At 36.7% G+C, this 26,068-nt stretch overlaps 1 protein-coding gene across 1 annotated transcript; it reads left to right on the top strand.

The window, feature by feature from the left end:
- The first annotated feature begins 396 nt into the window (after positions 1 to 396).
- On the top strand, positions 397 to 20,366 carry LOC110624564 (cysteine synthase). The gene is made up of 10 exons (XM_021769764.2): positions 397 to 746; positions 1,811 to 1,920; positions 7,413 to 7,470; positions 14,804 to 15,067; positions 15,660 to 15,797; positions 15,992 to 16,043; positions 16,392 to 16,471; positions 17,184 to 17,243; positions 17,784 to 17,864; positions 20,071 to 20,366. The coding sequence occupies exons 1-10, from the start codon at positions 480 to 482 to the stop codon at positions 20,161 to 20,163; spliced, it is 1,203 nt and encodes a 400-aa protein (XP_021625456.1). The 5' UTR covers positions 397 to 479; the 3' UTR covers positions 20,164 to 20,366.
- Positions 20,367 to 26,068: the final 5,702 nt, after the last annotated feature.

Raw genomic sequence — 26,068 nt, 5'->3', positions numbered from 1 at the left:
CCATATCTTTAAATACATGTCTAAACATAAAATCTTTCCTTTAAAAAAAAATTGTTGAACATTCTCGAATTTTTAAAAAATTTACATTCATATTTTAAAATTATTAAATTAAAATATTTCTATATTTTATAAAATTTAATTTTTTAATTTTTATATTAAAAATAAATTAATTAGTGTTAAATATTTATATTAAATAATTATTAATATTATTTAATTATTATAATTTTAAATATTTATACTATTTAATTTTTTATAAAAATATAAATTTAATTTTATAAAATAGAATGATTTTGAAATATGAATAAAATAGTGATTTTTTTAAAAAATTAAGGATTTGATGGTAATTTTGCGGAAAAAACCTGAAAAAATAAACATAAAATCCCTTTAAAAATTACATTATCAGGAAGCTGCTATCGTTTTTGGAAGAGCTTTGCTTGAAGGAAAGAGGGGAAAGGCCCCCATTTTTGGTCGGCGCACGAATGGCAACATCAGCTTCTCTAATGATGAATCGGTTGACATCTCCAGTCTTGAAATCCCCAAAATCGGAGCTTTTTTTGCTCTCCTCCTCTTCATCTGAGCCTTTCTTCAAACAGTGCCTGGTGGCTCCTGATATATCCACATCTCACTTGAGTCTCAAGTACAAGAAGTGCAATTATGGTTCCTCTGCTTCGTCTGTCGTGTGCAAAGTGTCCGTTAAGCCACAAACTGAGGTTGAAGGCCTCAATATTGCTGAGGATGTCACTCAGGTTGGTTTCTCGCATTCTTTTGTCAGAATTCTGAATTTGTCAGTTTCATTGTGGAGAATTTTGGAGTTTTTGTTTGTTTCTTAGTCTGTAATGGATAGCTGAAACATTTATGGAAGAGTTTAATGGATTGCTCAAGTGGGTTTAGTTTAATAATTGAGAATTTGATGATATTGATATTTCACGACTGTGATCATGTCGTTCCTAACACTCTGTTTGGATGAGGGTTAAGGAGGAGGGGTAAGCCTTGCCTCTTCTCCCTCAAATCTCAAATCTTCAAGGAGGGGGAGGTGAGGGTAGTTTTGTATTTTTTTTTTCTTCTCCCTTTTTTTTCTTTATACTTTTTTGTTAATATACAATACGTTTCCTTTACCTTTCCATTAATTCACTTATTTCCAAAGATGCAATTTTTTTTTTTAATTATAATCCTGTTTACCCTTCCCTCATTTTCCCTTCCATTAATTACCATTCCCTCATACTGTCCAAACAGAACCTAACAAGTAAGCCATCTGCGTTCAGTTGTCGTATAGTTCATTGCTATCATGTAATTTTTTTTTTTGAATAAATGCTATCAAGTAATTAGTAGATATTATATTATCAAGCCAACTGTATACTGCTGCAGTTATATATGCCTTTCTCAACATTCAATTAGCAATGGGAAAGTTTTAGGGGACCTGGTCTACCCTGTACCCACGTACCAAGAGATATTAAAGTGAGTCTTATATATTTTTTTGCAGGATCCACTTGTTTGTGCCTTAGCGTGCCTTGGTCTATGGTGGACCGCGTCCGGGCAAATATTTCCCATTAGGAAATAACCAAAATTTTTTTATCTAAACAGTCTAATTTTTTGTGAAATTAACCTACCAGTATCTTTCTATAATTACCACATAGATAGTTGGTTTCATATATAATCAGAAAGGTGTTTATGAACTGACTATATTGATTCTCTCTCAATTTCTACTGTGTTTCTCATTATACTAAGTTATCAGTAACTTAGTCTGTTAACCAACTGAAAGCACTTGTGTTAATGGTTATTTGTTTGTTTCTTCGCTTTCTTTGTAATACAGCTTATTGGAAAAACACCTATGGTTTACCTAAACAACATTGCAAAGGGATCTGTTGCAAACATTGCTGCAAAACTTGAGAGCATGGAACCGTGTTGCAGTGTCAAGGACAGGTGAGAATAATAAATCTGATAGTGTCAGTGCTTTAACTTTTATGAGCACCTTGTTTTGTCAATGAAAAGTCTCATACTCATGCAAAAAAGCTAAAATGTTGAGCTGGCTTCATTGTTAACTTCTATGAGATTATAACTGTATAGTTAAGTGGAATTAAATTTTTGTCACGTACTTGATATTGTTGGAGGGAAAAGAATCAGTTAGCTTTTGGAGGGAATTGCATTAGTAGTTAGAGAATTTCTTAGATTTGATAGAGAAAGTTAATGACACTTACTAGCTAAGTGAGTATAAAAGTACCCTGTAACTGAGATTTTCATTCCACCAAGTAATACAAGAATATCTTCTTTCTCTCGAGTCTTTCTGGTAGAGTAAGGAACAATTAATGAACAAACAACCTGAAGGAGATGAATGGGTGTTTCTTTACTGATATCAATGGCCAAATAGCCAAGGAAAGAAATCTGATTATAGTAGAGTATAACCAGCCACTCACAAGGAGTCACCACATACAAGGAAATCAAAACATGCCTTTCTCATTCTATGCTCTCTTATTTATAATTGATATCTATCACAATTACTAGCCTCTCTCACATGCCCCCTGTTGAGTCATCAATTCTGTTATTCCCTTCTAGCCTTTTAGAATAAACCATAAATGGTTTTGGTCCCTTTTCTATTGCTGCCTTTGTAACATCACATCCCCCTGAAGAAGAAGCCTTCTCCACTAGGCTAAACAAAGGAAATTGGCCCTTGAAGTCAGCTGCGTCAATCCAAGTAGCATTCTCATTCGATTGGCCCACCCAATGAACTAAGAGTTGTTGGATTGGAAGTTCTTGTTTATGAATGGTGCGTGTATTCAAAACAGGAGTATGATTTGCAACGACACGTTTAAGTTGGGTCACATGGAAAACCGAGTGAATTCGAGAAGAGGCCGGCAATGCTAACTTGTATGCAACCACTCCCACCCTGGCCAATATTTGAAAAGGACCATACCATAAAATTGGGCAGCTAATTTCTAATTAACTCTTGAAGAAATAGATTATTGTCGATGAGGACATAGCTTAAGGAAAACTTGGTCACCAACATAGAATTCCAGATCACGACGTTTCTTGTCTGCTGTGTTTTTCCTTTGTTGTTGGGCCTTATGTAAGTTAAATTTTAATTGCCTTAATATTTCGTCTCGATCAGCTAAGGAATGAGCAACTAAATCAACTCGTGTTTCACCAGGAGTAAGAGAGGAAGGGGAACGACCATACACAATCTCAAAAGGGATCTTGCCCACAACACTTTGAAAGGCTGTATTATACCAGTATTCTGCCCGCTTAACCATTTAGCCCAAGTCTTCGGTTTTTCACTGGAAAAACAGCGCCATTATGTTTAAATGGTCCTGTTAAGAACCTTTGTTTTTCCATCTGTTTGCGGATGGTATGCAGAACTAAAACGAAGCTAATTTCAGTCCAAAAGGAGCTAAGGAAGATGGGATCTCTGTCGCTTACCATGGTTCAAGGAATAACATGCAAGCGGATAATCTCCTTTGTAAAAATTTCAGCTATGCTCTTGGCTGTAAATGGGTGCTTCAGGGGAATAAAATGGCCATATTTTGATAGTCTATCAACAATGATCAAGATGCAATCAATATCATTGGTGATGAAGTTAAGAGCAATATCCTCTCAGATATTTTGTGGAATAGGCCGCGGCTGTAGAAGACCAGCATGAGATTGAGTGTCATGCTTAACACGTTGACAAATCAAACAAGCGGCCATGAATTGAGTTACCATTTTCATCATCCCTAACCAATAAAAAGAGGCAGCTATCCGCCTATAGGTGCGATGGGCACCCGAATGACCTTCCAATAATGTAGAATGAAATTTCGAAATAAGTTTGGGAATCCATGGAGATGTAGCAGGAAGTACCAAACGGCCCTTGAAACACTGGTACTTATTTATGAGAATATAATGGGTATGAAGGGAAGGATCTTTACCCAAGTCAGTGATAATCTGTTGGAGGAAAGAATCCTTGGATATATCATCTGCCAGTAAGTCTCAATCCAACTAGGTAGGAAAAGAAATAACTGACAGAGTTAACAACTCCTCTTCCTTTCGAGAAAGGGCATCAGTTGCGTGATTCAGACTTGTATTCAATAGTGAAACCGTACTCCAAAAGCTTAGGGAGCCATTGTTATTGAGCCGAAGTTGTAATGGGTTGTTCCAATAAGTAACGAAGGCTCAGTTGATATGTTCTGACAACAAAAACTTGTCCAATTAAGTAAGGTTGCAAATGATTCACTTCAAGTACCAACACCATCAGCTCTCTTTCATAGGCTGAAGTGGCCAATGTTTGGAATGTGCCTCTTGCATTAATACGACGCCAATACCAGAACCGGAGGCATCATATTCCAAGACAAATTGCTTTGTGAAATCAGGCATCTACAATACTGGGGAAGAGGTAATGGCTGCTTCAACTGATCAAATTGCGAATAAAACGCCGGTAATAACCTGTTAAGCCCAAAAACTCCCTGATGGCAGTGGTAGTTTTTGGCTGTGGCCACTGTAAGACACTCGAAATTTTGGAGGGATCCATGGCAATGTTGTGGGTAGAAATTATATGACTCAGATACTCAATTGAAGTCTTACCCAAACTACATTTCTTCTGGTTGGCAAAAACATTGATGAGAGGCGAGAAGCCGTAAGACTATCCGAAGGTGCTTCAAATGAGATTTCTAGTTGGGACTATAATCCAGAATATCATAAAAAAAAATGAGCACAAAGCGGCGAAGATATGGGCAAAATACATCATTCATAACTGATTGAAAAGTGGCTGGAGCATTTGTTAGGCCGAAGGGCATTACAAGGATTCATAATGACCCGAATGCGTTTGAAAAGCCGTCTTATGAACATTCTCCAAAGCTACCCGATCTGGTGATATTCTAACTATAGGAGATGCTTGATTAGCTACATGGAGCTCGATATTTTTTAAAATTGAATACTTATCCGGTATAGTGGCCTTGGCGTTCAATTGGCGGCAGTCGACACAAAATCGCCGAAAGCATGTCAATTTCATCCTTTTGGGTGTGCCCATACCAATACGGATTAACATTAATGGGATTCGTTCCTAGTTCCTGAGGAATACGGTGGTTCGAATGGCATTGGGAAGGCAGAGTAATGGGCTCTGAAAAAACTTCAAACAGGAGAGTTGTGATATCGGTGTGAGTATCAGCAGGAGTAGGTGGTAGTGTAATTTCTGGAACTGAGAAAGAAGTAACTTGCGATAGCAGGGGCAACACAAGATATATCAGTTGTCTTGTGTATTGCCTAAAGAGACAGAGGTGTTTGGCAGAGAGAAGAATCGCCTTTGATAGTGATTTAAGTGTCCCCACAAAGAAACGACATCGTCATATGCGGCCAATTAATCTGGACATCTCCCAATTTCTCAAGCCATGATACGCCCAATATAATAATCGACAATGAAGGATAGGGATTGAGCCTTTAATTGAAGATTACGACAAACACTAGCAGAAGATACCCTGTGGCTATCATAGAGAAAGGAGAAGTTGATTGTATAGGCAATTTCCAAGTTTCAACAAATCATTGGGAGATGAAATTGTGAGAATTACCACTATCGACCATGATAATCACGAGAAGAGATTCTGCTGAGCCTTAAAATTTCATAGACTTGGAATGTATAATACTCCTAACAACAAAGAAAGAAAGTTCAATCATAGAAAAATAGCCTTCGTCAATATAAAGAGGAAAAACCTCAGAAGAATCGACCATTAGGTTATCCAATTTACTCTTAGTTAAGGCCGGTTCATCTTCCGCAGAGGATGTTACACCGGAAATAGAGGCTATTTACACTGGAAATAGAGGTCCTTATAACGTAGCTCTTGGTATTCTTGGTGGGAAAAATGATGGAGGGAACGCTGGCGAGGTGGGGCAGAGGATGTTTTGACAGGCGGTGGAGGTCAGAGTGTTTTGGCCATGGTTGGGACCTAATTTTTATCGGGTGGTCGAGAAGGATGAGAATCTTTGGAGTAATGGAGGGTCTGTTTGGGGCTTTTATTTGGATCTGAAGTGGCTAAAGGTTGGGGAGAAAAAATTGAAGGAGAAGGTTTGAGGGCCCAACCGAGTATTTGAAGGAATAAGCTGAGGAGAATGTGGAGAGCCCAACTGGTATTGTAGTTCCCTTTCTACTTCTCTAATCTTCATTGTGGAATGAAGATCTTGTGCTTTATGGGAATGCAGTCTAACACGAATTTCAACTCGTAACCCATTTAAAAAATAACCTAAAGAGTGAGCATCAGGGAGAAGGGGTACCTGAGCAACTCTCATCACAGATTCGTTGATGTACTTAGCAACAGATCCCATTTGGCGCACTGCAGCCAAATATTCAAAAGGATTATCCATGGCATCCCTACGATACCGAAGAAGCAATTTAGAGGTGAGTTGTGGCCATGTGAGATCAGGTTTGTGTTGCCACAGCCAATGAAGCCAATGGAGTGGAGCTCCATCCATGGCAACCATTGCAAGGGACACTTTGAGATGAGCGACTATGTTATTTATCTGAAAATATTGCTTAGCATGAGCAATCCAACCCACCGGATTTACCCGTTGAACAATGGCATCTCAATTTTTTAGTAAGGGAAGTACTAGAAGGTGGTGTTGATGATTGGGGAAGAAGAGGGGAAAGGGATGTATCAATAGTGGGTATTTGGGTAGCTCTGGAATCATCTAGAGCGATAGATTTACCTTGGAGGAAGGAAGTCAAGAGAGATTTCAGTTTGGTGAAATGCTGGTCTTGTTCAGATTGCTGAGTAGCTTGTTCCAGCTGAAATGATTCAAGGACATCTTCCAGGGCTGTCGTGTTCCTCTCCACCTGATCGACACACGACTCTATTCTGGTGTTGGGCATGGACTAACGCCGGCAGGTTGGACCACTTTGGCAGAGTAAGTAACAATTAATAGACAAACAGCCCAAAAGAGATGAATTGGTGTTTCTTTATTGATATCAATGGCCAAATAGCCAAGGAAAGAAATCTGACCAGCCATGCCTTTGTCATTCTATACGCTCTTATTTATAATTAATACCTATCACTGCTACTAACCTATCTCACGTGCCCCCTGCTGAGTCATCAATTCTGTTATTTCCTTTTAGCCTTCTAGAATAAACCATAAATGGTTTTGGTCCCTTTTCTATTGCTGCCTTTGTAACACTTTCTCTCTTCTATTTCTGTGCCTTACTCTTCTAACTTCTTCTACCTTCTTCTGTTGTCTCTTTTTTCTTCTTTATCCTAATTCTTATCAGTAGAAACCCTAATCTAAGGGCTGCTTTTGACAGTTTTCTTAAATGGAAACTAGCTGTTAATTTGCAGTCTGATAGTTAATTACTTTTTACCAAGTGTTATTATGTGTATGTGAAGTTAATAATTGATTTCTGTTTCAAGGTTGCTTGAGGAAATAAGTGGAATATTTTCATGACCGTTTTTGCTATTTGGTTGCAGGATAGGTTATAATATGATAGCTGATGCTGAGGAAAGAGGAGTTATAACACCTGGAAAGGTAATAACATCTCATGCATGTGGTGGAAATTGCAATAATATTATAATATGTTTCAGTCCTCTAGTGGCTTTGGTATGCTGTTTTCCATTTTTGAATTTTTAACTCAAATTTGGACATCTTGTTGAAAATTATCTTTTCCTTTATTGAAATAACAACGATATTGAGTTAAAGGGCAATCTAATTTATTGCTGTGTGCAAATATTATATGCATGAATACCTTGGAAGGTTTTATCTGGAGAAAGTGATTTATAAATCTATGCCCAATATACTTTGCATTCATATGTGGTGTGCAAGTGTGGGACTATCACCTGTTTTCATAAATGGCATGCTGCTCTTCCATTGCACTTAAATTCGTATCAGTGATGTGGAATGTTTTATATGGGGTGCTTGTATCAGTTCTTTATGCAGTACTCTTAATGCGATGGTTGAGGCCTTTTTTGGCCCACACTGCCACTTGTACACATTATTCAACTGGTTTGGTTGCACTCCTGGATGGTGCCAACGGGGATAAAATATTATCCTAGTAACTTCATTGGGGAATGGGTATCCCTGACCCACCTTCTTAGGACAAAGTAATTTTTTTAATAATCATATACCTAATAAGAAAAAGGAAAACACAAATCAAGACCATCAAGTTTACCGATTATATTCTTACATACATAGTTACCAGACACCCATGGGGAAGCACATTGCAGTACATGTATGCTCCTAGTTGGAATCTTATCAGAAATTGGGGAGGGGTGGTGGTGGTTATTGGATCATTTGCGAATTTAAGCCTGATAAATGATTTTTCTTCTGCAATTATTGATTTACTGCACTATCTAGTAGTTGATATTGCTTATTATTATTATTATTATTATTATCATTATTATCATGTTGTTGGAATTTGAGATTTCCTCCTGTATTTTACCGCTAATTCAGCTTAGATTTCAACCCTGATTCAACCTTAATTTTAACCTGATTTCTGACAAAACTTCGATTGTGAATGTTGCGTAACTTGATGTAATCTCTGTTTTTCTACCTGAGTTTGTACTTTGTTCTTTTAGATAAGATTTTGTTGTAAGACCATATATTTCTATCTTCATAAACATTAGAAAGCAAGCAATATCATCACAAGTTTTTCTCTGTCTTCATTATTATTACTCTCTAATCGTCTTCATTATTCCTATCTTTGTAAACATTAGAAAGCAAGAAACACAATCACAAGTTTCTGTCTTCATTATTATTATACGCTTGTTTTCCTTTTTTTCATATGTTTTCCTTTTTTTGAGATAGTAATTTATTGATTATCTTTCTAATTAATATGCATTAAAAATGTAAAATTTATTAGATTATAATTTAATAACGAAGCAATGTGAGTGGAGGATGTATTAGAAAGACAATATAAATGAGCTTGTCAACTAATCTTCTATATCTAGCAGGATCTTTAAGTGGCTTTCTCTTATCAGGAACAAGTTTGACATTTGGATTCATAGGAGTGTCCACATGTCTATAGTTTAACATGCCTGTTTTTTCCAATATATTCAAAGCATATTTCTATTGAGAAATCGCAATACCTGTTTTAGACTGTGCCACTTCAATCCATAAGAAATACTTTAATTTCCCCAAGTCCTTAGTTTGGAAATGACTTAACAAATGTTGTTTAAGCTGAGAGATTCCATCATAACTATTTCTTATAATGATAATATCATCAACATAGACCACCAAGTAACCATTACGACGAAAAAATATGGAATGATCAGAATTACTTCGAGACATTCTAAACTGTTAAACTACAGTGCTGAATCGTCCAAACCATGCTCTTGGAGACTGTTTTAGACTATTCAAGGAGCATCGAAGACGACATACTATGTCTGACCCCCCTGAGAAACAAATTCTAGAGGTTGCTCCATATAGACTTTTTCGGCGAGTTCACCATGAAAAAAGGCATCTTTAATGCCTTAGTTGATGAAGGGTCTAGTGATTAATTGCAGCCAATGAGATAAGGAGGCGAACCAAAGCTATTTTGGCAACTGGAGAAAAAGTATCATTGTAACTATCTCTAAGTTCCATTATTGTTAAGAGCAGTCATTTTCTCAACCATGCTCTTGGAGACTGTTTTAGACTATTCAAGGAGCATCGAAGACGACATACTATGTCTGACCCCCCTGAGAAACAAATTCTAGAGGTTGCTCCATATAGACTTTTTCGGCGAGTTCACCATGAAAAAAGACATCTTTAATGCCTTAGTTGATGAAGGGTCTAGTGATTAATTGCAGCCAATGAGATAAGGAGGCGAACCAAAGCTATTTTGGCAACTGGAGAAAAAGTATCATTGTAACTATCTCTAAGTTCCATTATTGTTAAGAGCAGTCATTTTCTCAACCATGGCGTTACACCAACTAGGATGATCCAATGTTTCTCTAATTGTCTTGGGTATAGAAACAGCAAACACGGTGGAAACAAAAGTATAATTGGAAGGCGACAAACAATGGTAACTCACAAAATTATAAATGGGATGAGGATTTCGAGAAGAGCGGATACCTTTTCGGAGAGCAAGAGGAGGAGTAGCTATTGCTGCTGAAGGCATGACCGAAGTGGGTGGTGATGAAACGGTAGGTGAGTCATTAGAAGTATCTGCATTAGAGAGATATTGTTATTAGCAAATGGGTGAGGCCGACGTGTGTAGATCTGAAGAGGTGGTATAGAAGTGGGAGATTGACACACTTGAGGTAAAGGAGAAATAAGAGTCGGAGGTATAAGCAAAGCTCTAGGAATAAAAGTTTTGTGTGCTGGATTAGAAGAAAAGTAAGGAGAGGTTTTAAAAAATGTGAAATCTGCAGACACAATATCTGTTAGTAGTAGGATCATAGCATTTATAACCTTTTTGAAGCTGTGAATAGCGGAGAAAGACATATTTAACTGATTTGGGCTGGAGTTTGTCTTTGCCAGGAGTATGATCATGAACAATCTGAAAACATGCAGAGACAATTGGGTGGAATTTTGGTTAGAAAATAGAACAAAATGAGAATTTTGATGTTGCAAAATAGAGGAAGGCATTCGGTTAATCAAGTAACAGGCAGTAAGGACAACTTCCCTCCAAATACGCAATGGAACATTGTGATGTAGGAGTAAGGTGTGGGCTATTTCAATCAAATGTCGATTTTTCCACTCGGCAATTTCATTTTTTTGTGGGGTATGAGAACAAAAGTTTGGTGAGTAATATCCTAAGTAAACAAGAAATGAGTGAATGAGAAAGATAAATATCCTCTTGCATTGTCACATCACAATATTTTAATGCAAACACCAAATTGATTATGGATTTCAGCATAAAACTTCTGAAAAATAAAAAAACAACTCAGAACGATTCTTCATCAGAAAAAGCCAAGTGCAATGAGAATAGTCATCAATAAAGATAATAAAATATTAAAATTCCAGAGTTGTACTAACCCGACTTGGACCCTAAATATATAAATGAACAATGTTAAATATAGAAGTGGCCCTATTATTGACCCGCTTGGAAAAAGAAGCTCGAGTTTGCTTCCCAAGTTGACAAGACTCACATTCTAAAGAAGGCAAGGAAGAGAGTCTAGGAACCAGTTTCGTAACTTATTTAGACTTAGATGTCCCCAACGACTATGAATGAGTTCAACGGGAGTGGTAGACCGTAGACACCAAAGCAGTTGGAGAGTTAGAAGTGAAAAAATAGTACAATCCTTGTGACTCATATCCTACTCTAATTATTTTTCCAGCCGGTCTTGCACAACTGGAGATTCAGTAAAGATAACTGAACGGTAAAAATCTTTAGTCAATTTGCTAATAGAGATTAGGTTGTATGGACATTTAGGGTTAAATAAAACATTAGTCAAGGGGGATAGAAGAAGATATACATTACCGATCCCTTTAACTTGAGCTTGTGAACCATTAGCTAAAGTGACTTTAGATGGTGTAGAAGGTGAAACAAAAGTAGAGAAAATATTGGAATTACCAAAGATATGATTAGAAGTACCAAAGTCGAGGACCAATGAACCAATGGATAAAGACTTGGTTAGATAAGTAAAAGAATTATCAGAATGAACAATATTTGAAGAAGAATGTTGTTGAGTAGCTCGGAACAGTAGATATTCTTTGTATTCTGCATTATTTAGACTGCTTGAATTCAGTTTGGAATGTGAGTCTGCTCTATTTGATTAGGCCATGTGAATTGTATTTAGGGTTATCTGCTTTTCAGACATGTTTTGAGAGAGTTTGAAGAGGAAAAGAATCTGTTGCAGGACGTGAACCCGAAGTTATTGTTCACCACGGATAAGTGAAGGAGAGTTGGGTCGATGACCAGAGCTGGTGGACTAGAGTTTGGGGAGTTTGGGGGAAGGATCGCCGGCATGAAAAGTTCGCCAGAATAAGGGTCATGTGCTGGTGCGTGTATCAGATGTAGAAACAGAGCGGCAGCGCGATGGCGTTTTTAGTGACGGCGCTTCAGGGAGGTGTCAATCGGAGACGGGCGAGGCTAGTGGCCTGAGTGGTGAGATTAACTGACTTCCAGAAAACCTCCAAGTGAAGGTGGCAATCTGTCACTCACATATAGGTCAAGATGCTTGGCTCTAATGCCATGTTAAATTTGGGTTAGGTCTAACTCACCCTAAAAGTTAGTTGAAGGGAAGGATTGCCTATGGCGCATATAAGGGGTACATTACCCCTTTCTCAAACTGATATGGGATTCAACAAGGAGAAAACCTTCTATATTTTTGCAGCAGATATGAGGTTGCATAGAGTTAAATAACTATATCATAACAAGACAATTATCTGAGTCGCATTGAGGAAAATTTGGATCACTCTCATGAGATTGCTACTTATTACCGGTGATATAGTCTTGCAGTCCTCTAGCCTTGATAAACAACAAACAAGACCTTGACCAAGCAAGATAATTGGTTCCATCAATTTTTACGGGACTAATTTGCAAGGAAGAATTATCAGAGTTAGAAAGCGAGACTTTTTTTTTATCTTTTGCCATAGTAAAAAACAAATGAACTGTGAAAGAATAGGAGGTACCCAAGGTTGTACACAGAAGAGAGCCCAATCGAATCACCAAAAGACCAGGTAGCGGCATAGGAAAGCCGGAAAGAGGGTCGGAATCGACATTGGAGTGATTGGAGCGGTGAAGCAGCGTCGAATTGTGTCTCACACGCTGGGAAGGGAGGGCGCGTGAGCCTCACGCGCTTGACTTTCCAGTGTCGGAGCTGGGCGGTTTGGCCAGCGACAGTCCGACGATCCTCCTAGTGCCGGCGGTGAGCTGTGAAAAAGTCTCTAGACAGGGTAGTACCAAAAAGGTAGATCTAGGGTTTTGAAACTCTAAAGAGGAAAAAAATTTAATTTAAACCCTAAAATCAGAAAAATGTTCTGATGCCATGAAGAATTTTAGAAAATTTTAGAGTATTATTGTATTTCACTCTTGATTTTTACAAGTGATTTACATGATTGTTTATACACAAATAATTACAACTGAATAGGAAGCAAATAATCAAAGAATAATTACATAGATAATCAAAGATTTTAATTTATATCTAGAATCCGTAATCAAATCATGTCACTAGAATCAGGAAATAAGTCCTCACTTCCCTACCAATTCATTTGGACCCTAAACGATTATTCACATAAAGGCATATTGTACAACAAATATCCTCTAATTTCCGTGACTATAGATTGGAAATTAAGCAACAATAACAAAATCTACAAGTTGAAGAGATGTACAAACAAGATGAGAGGACAAAATACAATAAACAAAACAGAAAACCCCTTTCAACTTGCATGAAGAGAGAAGACCCAATAGCCCCAACAAAATTGCAAGGCAAAGAGGTGATCTGTGATGCCAGTGCACAAAACAACTTGGTGGATCAAAGAATTGGTGGAAAACGATTGAGGAGAGAAGAGGGGTATTGTCATTGTGAACAAAAAAAAATCATGATTTCTTTCCATGGATGAGAAAGAGAGAGAGATGAGGAAGTTTAAGGCTTTGGCTTTGTGGCATGGGTGAATGAAGGGGAAGGGGCTTTAGCAGTTGGATGGGTACTCATGGATGTTTAATCATGAAACGGAAATCGGAGAAACTTGACTTTTGCTGTTAAGGTACTAAGCAAGGAGTTAAGGATAGGGTTATATTCTTGTGTATGCATAAATAAAATTGTGTAATTTATAAAGTTAGGTTCAATCCAGCTAATTAGTTTTTTTCATGGAAGTAACCTAATTGAAAAATATCAAATTAAATTGGTTCGATTAAGTTTTGAGTTGAAACCTTTCTGTGCTCACCGCTCGCCTTAGCTTTTGTCAAACCATTATCTCCTTCAAAAAAATTGACCTCATATTGCCATCAAAGGATTTTCTTCTTCATAACCTTCACAAGTTGGCTTCAGCCTATGTCTTTGGTGTCTCATGGAGTTATTTGCTTACTGATATGTGCTTATGCTAGATTGGGAATAACCAGCACCCGGCAACAATGGTGTATTACAACTCAAATAAGTAACCCTTTGCAGCAAACTCAATGTTGTTTATGCTAGGCATGGGGAATGGGGATAGATCAGTGAGGTACAACACCAATGAACAGTTAGTAGTGGATAACTTGAGCTCAAGCTACCATATTATTGTGCATCAGAAGGGATGTGCTGCTGGGATAATGGAAAAGGACGTTAAAGGTATGCATGATTTTGGATTGAGACTTGAGACAGGGGAAATTGATAATAGGGTTAGGGCTTAATCAAATAATTTAATTTGGTGCTTATTTCTTAAACTGATCGTGAGGGTAATTTAGTCTTAATTTCAAGTAACGGAAACAAGCCTTTGATATTAGACAGATGAACTTTTTCATAAACATAATGAGAACTTGGGGACTTTTTAATGTAGTTGTCAAAACAGAAGGACAAACTGGAGAATAATGGTAATCTAGGGATCTCAGGATAATTCACCCTATATATAAAGATTTCATATACAAATTTTTTATGTTAAAATGTATTTTATAATTTTAAAAATAATTTTTATGGATTGGGCTGGGCTTTCAGGTGCAGCTCAACCCTGCTCCATGCTGCCTAATGAACAGGTCCATTTGGAACTGAAGTCTAGCTGATTTGAGTATAATGATCAGTTCTGTTGTCCACCATTTCTTCATGTATTTTTTTATTTTTTTAAAATCTTTTTATGCATAGGTTTCACATTTAAGATGGCTAAAAAATTGCCACTAGATTATTTCCATGCATCATTATTGTAGACTGTAGCAGTGTAGCTCTGCCATAAAAAATGCAACATCCATTTAGTAGCTTTATATAGATTTTCATTCAATTTAACTGAGCTTTTTATCCATAACTAGAGTATTCTTGTGGAACCTACGAGTGGAAACACAGGCATTGGCCTTGCGTTTATAGCTGCTTCAAAAGGATATAAACTTATCCTGACTATGCCAGCATCAATGAGTCTGGAAAGAAGGGTTCTCTTAAAAGCATTTGGGGCTGAACTTGTTGTAACTGATTCAGCAAAAGGCATGAAGGGTGCAGTTCAGAAAGCAGAAGAAATTTTGAAAAGCACACCCAATTCCTTTATGCTTCAACAGTTTGATAATCCTTCGAACCCTAAGGTCAGTTGCTTGTTGTCACATGTTACATTCTCTCAATAGTATTACCTTAATGTTCTGGTGATTATTTTTAGAATTAATTTATTCTGTCCTATTTGGTCAAATGCTGTTTTCTTCTGGTATGATGTGGGTTTTATGTGGCACCTGCCTGTAGAATGAGAAAGATCCTGTCGAGAAGGATACCATATCTCTAACTGATAGATGTGGCTGATACATCCTTTTTACATTAGAGTTTTAGTGAGATCCTTTGGTTTATGTAGTTTATAACTGAACAGACAATTTTCTTGGCAAAATTTTCTCTCGTGAACACATTCCTACATTGTCTAGTTATCCGAAACTCTATTTTTTTGGCCTAAAACCTGATAAGATTCAGTATGATGTTTATAACATTGTTAGGCAATCTTATTTTCTGAATTTTAATGATGTTCATCAGGCTGAGTTTTGTTGAGCAATTCTTTTTTGCTTACCATCCAGTTACCTAATTGATGCATATTACTTTTGCTCCTTAGAACTCATAAATTGTAGCTTATTCAATGGTCATAGAGATTGAGGAACCAATGAATTTGGATTTACTAAATCCATGTCTATTTTTCAGATACACTATGAGACAACTGGACCAGAAATCTGGGAAGATACAAGAGGGAAAGTGGATATCTTTGTTGCAGGTATTGGAACTGGTGGAACCATTACTGGAGTTGGTCGATTCCTCAAGGAGAAGAATCCTAATATTAAGGTACTTGTTTTCTGTTAGGGTTTGCCAACTCTGTACACCTATTCTATTTCTATGCCATGTCACATGCTGGTCAACCGTTCTATTCCGAGATTGATTCCCCTGGGTTATAATAGAAGACTTGGAACTTTAAAGAAAGTTTCATTCCTTTTTTATTTTTATCTCTGGTTTTCCTATTTGACGTCTGAATGGATCAGGTTATTGGTATAGAACCTACAGAAAGCAACATACTTTCAGGTGGAAAGCCTGGTAAGAATCAACATTGTTGTGATGCATTAGTTTTAGTGCAATGCATTATGTCTTCTTTTCTTCATAGCAATTTCTACACCTTGCATTTGGATGGAAGGATTTGAAATTATGAGATCCAACTTCTAGCTTCTAGTATGTTATTCTTTGATGAAATACCGATAAAGTGGTAATCTCAAATCTGTTTGGAGAAAAATTTTCATCAATATCCATGAATCTAATTAATTGGAGATTTGGCTAACTTTTGTTCAAACAATTTAAACCAAAAAAAAAAAACTTATAATTCTTTCATGTGAAAACCCTTTCGTCCAAATATAGCAATACTATATCTTTTTCCAACTGAAAATGCAGGTCCTCACAAGATTCAAGGGATCGGAGCTGGTTTTGTGCCCAGGAATTTGGATCAAGATGTCATTGATGAAGTCATAGAGGTCCACCTCTTATCACCTTTGTAACTGTTGATTTTTGCTCTGCACAAAACTGCAGATTCCCTGCTTATTAAAATTTTGAAGTAAATGAAAGTAAGGAAAATTTTGAAGTCTTCTTAGATAGTTGTTTACTCAAGTCACTTGAATTTTTCTATCCATGTGAAGTTGGTTGCTTGTGGAATCTCGAGACATTTGCAGTTGTATTGCACAAGCATGCTTCTTTGGACCTAGCTTATTTTATTTTTCTTGAAATGTGATTTGCAAATGATAGCCTTTCCTTGAACATAACCTTTACTTTTTAAAATATTTTTGTATGTTTTTGTTGTATAACATTGACCTTTATTTTTTAAAAAAAGCTTTTGTATGTTTCCTTTGAATACCATTCACTGTGATTACCATCAGTTGCACTGGTTTCATTATTTTGGCAATTGGCATCGTGATGATGGAAATTAGAGAATGTAACCTGGATGTGAATATAAATTATTTTTCTTTCTAGTTTCTACATTAAGCTTTTTCATATCACTTTATCTATTGGCTCTATGAACTTGTATCTGAATCTTTTAGCGCTCGGTACATCCTTTATCTTTCTCAGCGACAGGCACAGCCATCTTATTTATCGCGCTCATGATATGCTTGTGTTCTAAATGTGTAGTTTGAAAATTACAGGTTATAATGTGTACCATATCTCAAATTTCACATTTTGAATGTTTGGCAGATATCCAGTGATGAAGCTGTTGAAACTGCAAAGCAATTAGCACTCCAGGAAGGTTTACTGGTCAGTGTTTTCAGTCATACCTTCAACCATTTTAAAGTACTACACAACAGAACCTAATTGCGTGGGCATTGGGGAGGGTGTGGGGGGTGGGGTACATATGTAAATGTAATGCTTACAGGAATAAGTTCAGGCTAGAAAATATTGCTTTTATTTTTATAAATTCTCCATCATTGTATTTGACAACCTGATATATGATTTTACCATCCAAGTTGAGCAATTAATTAATTATAACTATTTATTTACCACTTGTGATGTGCTGCATCTCTTTTTTTTGTTTGTTTTTTCTTTTTTAGTGCGCTAAACCTTGTGAATCAATTGATATGCTAATCATCATTTAGTTCCTTCTTTTAATTATATTGAATTGTGCGATCTATCAACTGAACATGGGATAGTATCTGGTACTTACCCTATTAATGGCAAATGTTTGCTGCAGTGTCTCTCTCTTCCCCCCCCCCCCCCCCCCAACCCATATTTGTATTCTCTTTCTCTCATTTTATTCTTGTTTCATTTTCACTCTTTTCAATAAATAATTAATTCCAGGTTGGAATATCTTCTGGAGCTGCTGCTGCTGCTGCAATTAAGGTTGGAAAGAGAGCAGAAAATGCAGGGAAGCTGATTGCAGTAAGTACATCCAATTTTATGATGAAACCAACTGTACAGTTTAACATGGTAATCTGAAGCATTGAAAAATGAAAGGCTTTGTTCTACAAGTGCAGAACATCAGATCGAAATAAATAAATGAATTTGAAGGCTCATCTGTAATACAAAAAAAGTCTAGCATTATTGGTATTAAGGGCATTGTTGAAAAATTTATCATCTTAAATATGCTAAATAAAAGGCATAAATATTGTTTTTGAGGTGGATTTGACATGTAAAATCTCCAAAAACAATTAAAAAACAACTGAATCAACTCCATTTTACAGCAGTGTCGAAAGAGGTCTTTCCCCCCTTAACACACTGTTTCAATTTCAATGCTAAATAGTACCTGGCATGAACATTACTGTTGAAACAGCCGGGCCTAAATGTTATTTGAGCCCATTTTTCACTTGACCCAAAATGGTTAACCCAAGTTATTTAGTAATTTTGTGCTAACTATTATATACAATTCGGAATTGCCGTAATTTCCCGATGTGGGACGATTCCAAGCTAGCAGGTGACTTTTACAACTGTAGCTTGATAAAGAAATGTAAATATGAGTCATTCTCCCAATTGTATTTCCCCAGTTTTTCTTTGTGGGCAGGGACCCTGTCCACAGAGTTTCACGTGCATGGTAGTAGCTGCAATTATAGCATTTGTTTCACTTGTATTTGTGTTGTCCCAGTAAAATGAACTTGTTTTTGTGCTCTGTTCAATCCATGCCAATGCATCTAGTTTAAGACCTATCTGATCTGTTTTCTTAGTGCTCTGTCTAACCCACAATTTCCTTTTGGTGCTTGTTTCCTTGGAAGTAAAGTTATATGAGGGTTGTGATTTTCAATTACTGTGTCGAAGTGATGCAATACTGCAAGTTGTCTTCAACTAGTGGGTTTTCCCTATTATTAGTCGGTGGTTTAATTTCAAGGCCAAGCTCTTTGGAGCCTCCTGAATCTTTCTTAATCGTAGTGTGGACGGCTTGCTTCTTATCCGAAGGTGTAAGTAGTCTAGTAGAAGTTGGCCCAATATGATACCTGAATGCAATAGCCGGACCCATCTACAGTCCAGGTCAGGCACGGGCCAGTCTAACCCAAACTAGAACCAGATCAGAGTTCCACAGGTTTAATCTAGAACAGGTCCAATCCAGTTCATAAAGGATTTTTTTTTCTTTATAAAAAAGAAAAAAAGTTCCTACAATTGGATTGTCTCAAACCAAATTGAACCGGAAACAGAGGACCTTGAGGTTTGGTCCTGAGCCAATAGTCCCAGAAACTGGAACTGGCGTTTCCAAACTAGAACCAGAATAGTGGCTACCATTGCTCTGTTTAGAACATGTTTTTACAATGGGCAAACAAAAATAACAAGCCTTGGCTGGTATTTGTAATTTGATCAATTTTATCTAGTCCAACCATCAGTTTGTAGAATTAGGTTTCATAGAACTTTTTTACTTTAATCTATCGAGGGAGAAAATTTTACAAGGCTTTGGAGTTTAAACCACTTAATTTAAACAAGCCCAGGGGTTACAGAAGCGATGACATCCACTTTCATTAACTTTTTCCAATCAACCATGGGAGAAAACCAATTTCTTTGAGCAGCTTTAACAAATTATGAATCGTGAAGTTACAATTGGAGTAAACATTTCTGGACATTGAATTGTCTAATGCAGTAGGAACCTTATGAACCTATAATTTGAGCTGACAATTTAAGGACTTGATTTTTTCTAATTTGCTAAGCAGTGTCTTTTTTTCTCCCTTATAAGATAAGACTTCTTTAGGGACTGGTGGGGTAAAAACAATATGATTTACTTTAAGGTGGAAGATTGTCTTATTTTTCTCCGTAGCCTGTGAAAGATAAGCCACTGGAAATACAACTGTTATGCCTAGTTTTCATATTTAGTTTCCACTTTAATAGCTTTGAATAAATCAAATAGGTGCTTTAGGATAAGAAGGCCTAAGATCCATGACAATAAAAGCAATTTTAACCCTTTCAGAGATTAGCAGATTTCATTAGGAGAAAAAAAGGTTGCATAGTAGATTATCTATGCGCATACTCTGATGGTTTTTGGTCTTTTTGTCTTGAGAATGACTCTTCTGTTGCCCTATAATCATCAATTATACCTTCTACAAATCTAAAGTTAATTTCAACTTTTGCAATATATCACAGTCAACTGTTTCACTAACTTGGATTCTCTCAGGTTATATTCCCGAGCTTCGGCGAGCGATACTTGACCTCTGTTCTTTTCCAGTCCATTCGAGAAGAGTGTGAGAATATGCAACCTGAGCCATGATACTCCCATGATCAAGTTTGTCTAACATAAGCAACTTCCATCCTAAAAATTTTATCCCCATGCATATGCATTTTTCATCATTTGTTGAATCTGGCTTTAATAATGTCATCTTGTAGCCAATTTTACTCATTTGCGAGGTAAAATAATACAATTGAAATTGGTCATGTGCCTGCCTGGTACACCAACCCCTTTTTTCTGGTTCAGTTGATTTGGTATTCGGAAGCTCTTTATATGATTTTTTTTTTAAAACTCTGCACGTTTAATAACAAAATTTAAGAGTTTGAAATGGTTACTGCAATTGATGCTGCACATCAAAAAGTTGAAATGATCGCTTTCATTTATTTGGTTAAATCAATTTTGGTTAAATCAATTTATAAGTTTAGTATTTATAAATTAAATAAGAATAATACAGTAATTTATTTGGTTAAATCAATTTATAAATTTAGTGTTTATAAATAAAAAATAAAAAATTGATCACTTTCATTTTAGTTTCTTTTAGCCTATAAATTGAATTTATAAACTTATAAAATATTATAAACAAATATGTAAAATTTCAACAAACACAAATAATTCCTAGAGTTAACTTGCTTCGAAGTTGAAGAATTGAGGAGCTTTGCATTGAAGAGATAAGGAGGTGTTTTTTTATTTTTTTCAGAAATTATTTAAAATTTAGGTTTAACTGAAATCAGATTGAAACTGTAATGTTAATTACTTTAAAATAAATTTAAAATTGAATCGAAACAATCAAATAATAAAACCATTTCAAACCATTTTAGCTGATTTCAGTTTGAATTATCAAATCAAATTGAATGGTAGATTTTAAATCAAAATTAGTCGTTAACCGTGCCTAAAAGTATAAAGAGTGGCTTCCCCCTGGAATTTATTTACCAAGGGTATATGTGTTTAAATGTTGTGCTCTCATCATGCCCTCGTTGGGCCTGCTTTCCACTTCTTCTTTATTTTTCTTGCCTTTGTGCTGATTTTTTTTTTATTCAGTTAGCTTTATTCAGAATTTGTAGTTTGATTTGTATTAAAATCTGTATATCATAATATGAATTTGTGTTAAAATATTAAGATTTTACTAATAATATAATACTACGATATATTATTTTGATATAAATTAAATCATATATTATAACTACAAAATACTATTTTAACACAAATTAAATCAAAATTCAAAAAGTGAAAATCATAAAAATTAGGTAATATTTTTTTATCCTTATAAATATACTTTTTTTCTGGTTATAAGGGAGGGGAGAGACCCAGAGAGTATTAAGAAAAACCAACAATTCGAGGACTAGCTAAAACTTGTTGATCCCATAGCAACAAGCTTGCCACCGCAGCAGGAGATTGCAGCAAGATCTCCAAATAAGCCCAAGAAGAAACAGCTTGATTGGCCAAATAGTCAGCCACCTTATTTGCCTCTCGATAACAATGCCGAAGTTGACAGTGCCAATCACGAAGCTAGAGAGACTTACACTAAACTAGAAGACACCGTAGTCATAAATGTACATCTTCCATAGAGGCCAACAGCGTGAGAGCCGCCTGTGAATCCATTTCAATAATCAACCGCCGACACCCATATTCCCATGCCATATGCAGCCCATGCAGGAGTGCTCGAACAGATACTTAGCTTTCCCCGAAACCCACATTTCTAAACATCAAATTGATCTCGAAGGACACCACCAGCCCTCCATATCCTAGGTTCCCCTTACATGCCCCATCAGTGTTAAGCTTACACCAACCATCCTCCAAAGGGATCCATGAAACATCCATGACTGTACGTTTCAAGTGAGCAAGTGGTGTAGCCATACAGAGTCATTTGCACTAACTTAGGCCCTGAGGCATGCAATTTTAGATCTCAATGCAATATTGTTATTGCAAAAAATATACTCGTTCCTCTAACGCCAGATCCACCATACAGTTATACACAAGATTGAAATACCTTTAGTATTCAGAAAAAGGAAAGAAGACAATGACGATCCCTAAGCAAACCAATCCTGCTTGGGGAGAAGCATAAAGCGCAACATCGAATCCCTGTCCCAGATACACGCCCAGACCTGTTGTGCGAGAGGACAATCCCGTAGAATATGCAACATTGATTCTTCAGCTGCACCACAAACTGAGCAGTCTTGATACGAAGTAAAACCCCTTCGATACCTTTCTAAATTTGTCATCAAACGGTCATGAAAGACCAGCCAAAGGAATGATAGAATTCGCTGTGGAACTTTCAGTGCATTTTTCAGTTTGCAAGATGTCTGTCAATCTTTGATAAAAGTGGATCAAAGAGGGCCTTAGAGGGTCTGTTGTGTAGTAGAGGAACTCCTAAGTACACACCCTGATCATTCACCATAGTCATACCCGCCGCATTACAGATAGAAGTTTGCATATCCAAGTCTACATTGGGGGAGAAAAAAATCTTAGACTTGCTCATGTTGATTCTTTGTCCAGAGAAATTCCCAAAGTTTGCTCATGTTGATTCTTTGTCCAGAGAAATAGTGATGCAAGCAGTCAAGAATCATCTGTAATTGGGAAAGAGATGCTTCAGCAAAAAGCAACAAGTCATTGGCAAAAAAAAGGTGAGACAACAACGGTCCCCATCGAGTGATGGGAAAAGGATGCCACCAGCCTTCCTGAATAGTTTGTGCAATACAATGATTCAAACATTCCATTCCCAAAACAAACAGATAAGGGCTAAGTGGGTGTCCTTGTCTAACACCATGAGTAGGCTTAAAGTCCATTGAAACTTCACCATTCCATAGAACTCGCATTGAACAGGCATGTAAACGCTTCGAAATAATGTTGCCCCATTTAGACGAAAAAACCCGATTGCTGAACAGAATCCAATATACAGTCCCAACGGAGTCGACCATATGCTTTTTCTAAATCAATCTTGAGAATCATCAACCACTAGACCTAGATTTCAAGTTCATGGAATGTATGACTTCCTGTAGAATAATGACTTTATCATGTAAGTGGCGACCAGGGACGAAACTATTTTACACAGGAGAGACCAAAGCAGGCAGAACCTTCTATAACCGACATGTGAGTGCCTTGGTTAAGATTTTAAACATAACGTTGCACGCCGAGATAGGACGAAACTGAGTGATATATTCTGGATTAGCCACTTTTGGTAGCAAGGTCACCAGAATGTCACAAACCCCCTCAGGCAGAATTCCATCATTAAGAAAATTAAGGGCAAAAGAACAAACATGTGGGCCTACAACTTCCCAAGATTTTTGATAGAACACAGCATGAAAACCATCTGGACCTAATGCTTTATAAGGGTCCATTGCAAATAGAGCCTATTTGACCTCCTCATTCATAAACGGGGCTTTAAGCGCCACCCTATTAAACTCAGATAGAGGGGGAAAGGTCGAAGGGAAAGAACAAACCCCTTTAAATGGAGCATCTTTCGTATATAATTTTTTATAAAAGTCCGGACCAGCAGAAGCCAAAACAATCTAATCTAAACACCATATCTCATCCTGTAGTTTTATGCCCCGAATAATTTTTTTGTTTCTTTTCACCACGGCATTAGTATGACAATAAGAAGTATTTCTGTCTCCCTCCAGGATACACTTCTCCCTAGATTTTTGAAACCAAAGCAATTCCTCCTGATCTAACACCATATCCAATTCCTTTCGCAGCTTAGCTTTCAGTCGGGCGAGGCCACCGTGAAAGTTAGTAGATAGCTTTGATTGGATGCCCTTGACGCGGGCTAAAAGACGACGTTTTTTCCATTTTATATGCCAAAAACTTCTTTTGCTGCAATGCTACTCTCATCTCGGTTAAAGTGGAGGAGAGGTTAGAGGAATCATGCCACTTAGACCTCACATACGATAAATACTTCGGGTATGGAAGCTATGTCGATCGGAAGAGAAAAGACGAGGCTAAGAGACTCTTGATGGACCACGCTCACCACCAAAGAATTGAATGAGTAGAGGACAATGATTCGAAGTGACCCCTCAAGGTGAGACACGTGAGCCAAGGAAAAAATGAGCCTCCATTGTATATTACATAATGCACGAACGAGCAACCCTACACCCATTAACCGCCAATCCTCGCCACCAAGTAAACTTGAGCAATTTTTTAAATCATGCTAAAATAAAAATATATTTTTAAAATCATGCAGGATCCGAAAATATTTTCGGATCCTGTGTGTCAACTTTGCGAGTTCGGCAGTCATAATGCCGAACTCGCTAGTTCGGCACCTATGGCGCCGAACTGTTGCAAGTTCGGCACCAAGAGTGCCGAACTGTGGAAATTGAGGCTTGTTCGGCACTATGAGTGCCGAACAAGCCTCGTCCATGCCACGGGAGCAGTGAACTGCTCCCGTGGCCACGCTCGCTTCCTCAGGAATGTGTGACGAAGCGTTGAAAGAAAAGGTTCGGCACTATAAGTGCCGAACCCTTTCATGCATGCAGGCCACGCGGGAACATGCATGTGGCCTGCATGCAAAATTTTTTATTTTATTTATTTTACTTTTAATTTTAATATTTATAAGTAAAATATATTTGAAATATTTATATATAATTGTAAAAAATTTTATTTTTTAAATATAAAAAATAAATATTTTTGATATAATCTTCAAATAATTATTTTTTTTAAAACATACAAGTAATTTTTCACAAAATTATATTAAGACTTTTATAAATATATTTATTAATATATTTTATTTTTTAATTAAAATTTAAATATAAAAATTGAATTATTTATTATAATAAAATAATTAATTAATAAAAATATTAACGATATTTTAAGCTCTATTTATTTAGGAAAACATATTTTATATTGTTTGACTTTTCAAATTTTCCTAAAAATAAGTTAATATAAATTTAAATTTTTTTATCAAAAATATTTATTTTTTATATTTAAAAAATAAAAATTTTTACAATTATATATAAATATTTCAAATATATTTTACTTATAAATATTAAAATTAAAAGTAAAATAAATAAAATAAAAAATTTTGCATGCAGGCCACATGCATGTTCCCGCGTGGCCTGCATGCATGCAGAAAGGGTTCGGCACTTATAGTGCCGAACCTTTTCTTTCAACGCTTCGTCCCACATTCCTGAGGAAGCGAGCGTGGCCACGGGAGCAGTTCACTGCTCCCGTGGCATGGACGAGGCTTGTTCGGCACTCATAGTGCCGAACAAGCCTCAATTTCCAAAGTTCGGCACTCTTGGTGCCGAACTTGCAACAGTTCGGCGCCATAGGTGCCGAACTAGCGAGTTCGGCATTATGACTGCCGAACTCGCAAAGTTGACACACAGGATCCGAAAATATTTTCGGATCCTGCATGATTTTAAAAATATATTTTCATCCCATTAACCGCCAATCCTCGCCACCAAGTAAACTTTGTCCCCATGAAGCCCAGATCCATTAACGCCAGTCGATTAATCCATTACCAAAAAATCGAACATTTAGAGGCCACATGGTGGCCTGTAGCAGTAGTTTCATCCAGCTCCATAACAGTATTAAAATCACCAACCAGCAGCCAAGGATTAGATATAACAAGAGCCATACTGTGAAAGGTTTTGGAAAAAGAGGTTGCGATATTGTTCACACGGACTACCATACACAAGCTGTGAATTCCCAATTTATCTGATTGTCACCGTGAACCATACAATGAATAAACTGAGAATTGGTATGAAGGACAGAGAGAGATCTAATTGCCGAACTCTAGAAGATCCAAACCCCACCACTGAAACCCGAAGCTTCAACAGTACCCACTCATAAAACCCTATACTAAAAGAAATCATATCAACTCTGGACCAGACACTATTTAAATATACTGTTGAATAAAAATAGGATAAATAATTATATATTCTCAAAAGTGAAAAAACAGAAATATAAAAAAATAGGATCTTCAATTATTTTCATACAATTAATGTTTATT

The sequence above is a fragment of the Manihot esculenta genome, chromosome 1 (assembly GCF_001659605.2).
Source record: "Manihot esculenta cultivar AM560-2 chromosome 1, M.esculenta_v8, whole genome shotgun sequence".
NCBI classification, from domain to species: domain Eukaryota; kingdom Viridiplantae; phylum Streptophyta; class Magnoliopsida; order Malpighiales; family Euphorbiaceae; genus Manihot; species Manihot esculenta.
Note: the sequence above shows the minus strand (reverse complement) of the source record. Positions and strands in the feature narration are given on the sequence as shown.

Excerpts from the sequence above, each read along its gene's own strand:
- LOC110624564 (XM_021769764.2), top strand. The coding sequence starts at position 480 with ATGGCAACATCAGCTTCTCTAATGATGAATCGGTTGACATCTCCAGTC. Across the intron at positions 15,798-15,991 it reads AGAAGAATCCTAATATTAAG|GTTATTGGTATAGAACCTAC; the intron begins GTACTTGTTTTC and ends TGAATGGATCAG. Across the intron at positions 16,472-17,183 it reads TCATTGATGAAGTCATAGAG|ATATCCAGTGATGAAGCTGT; the intron begins GTCCACCTCTTA and ends AATGTTTGGCAG.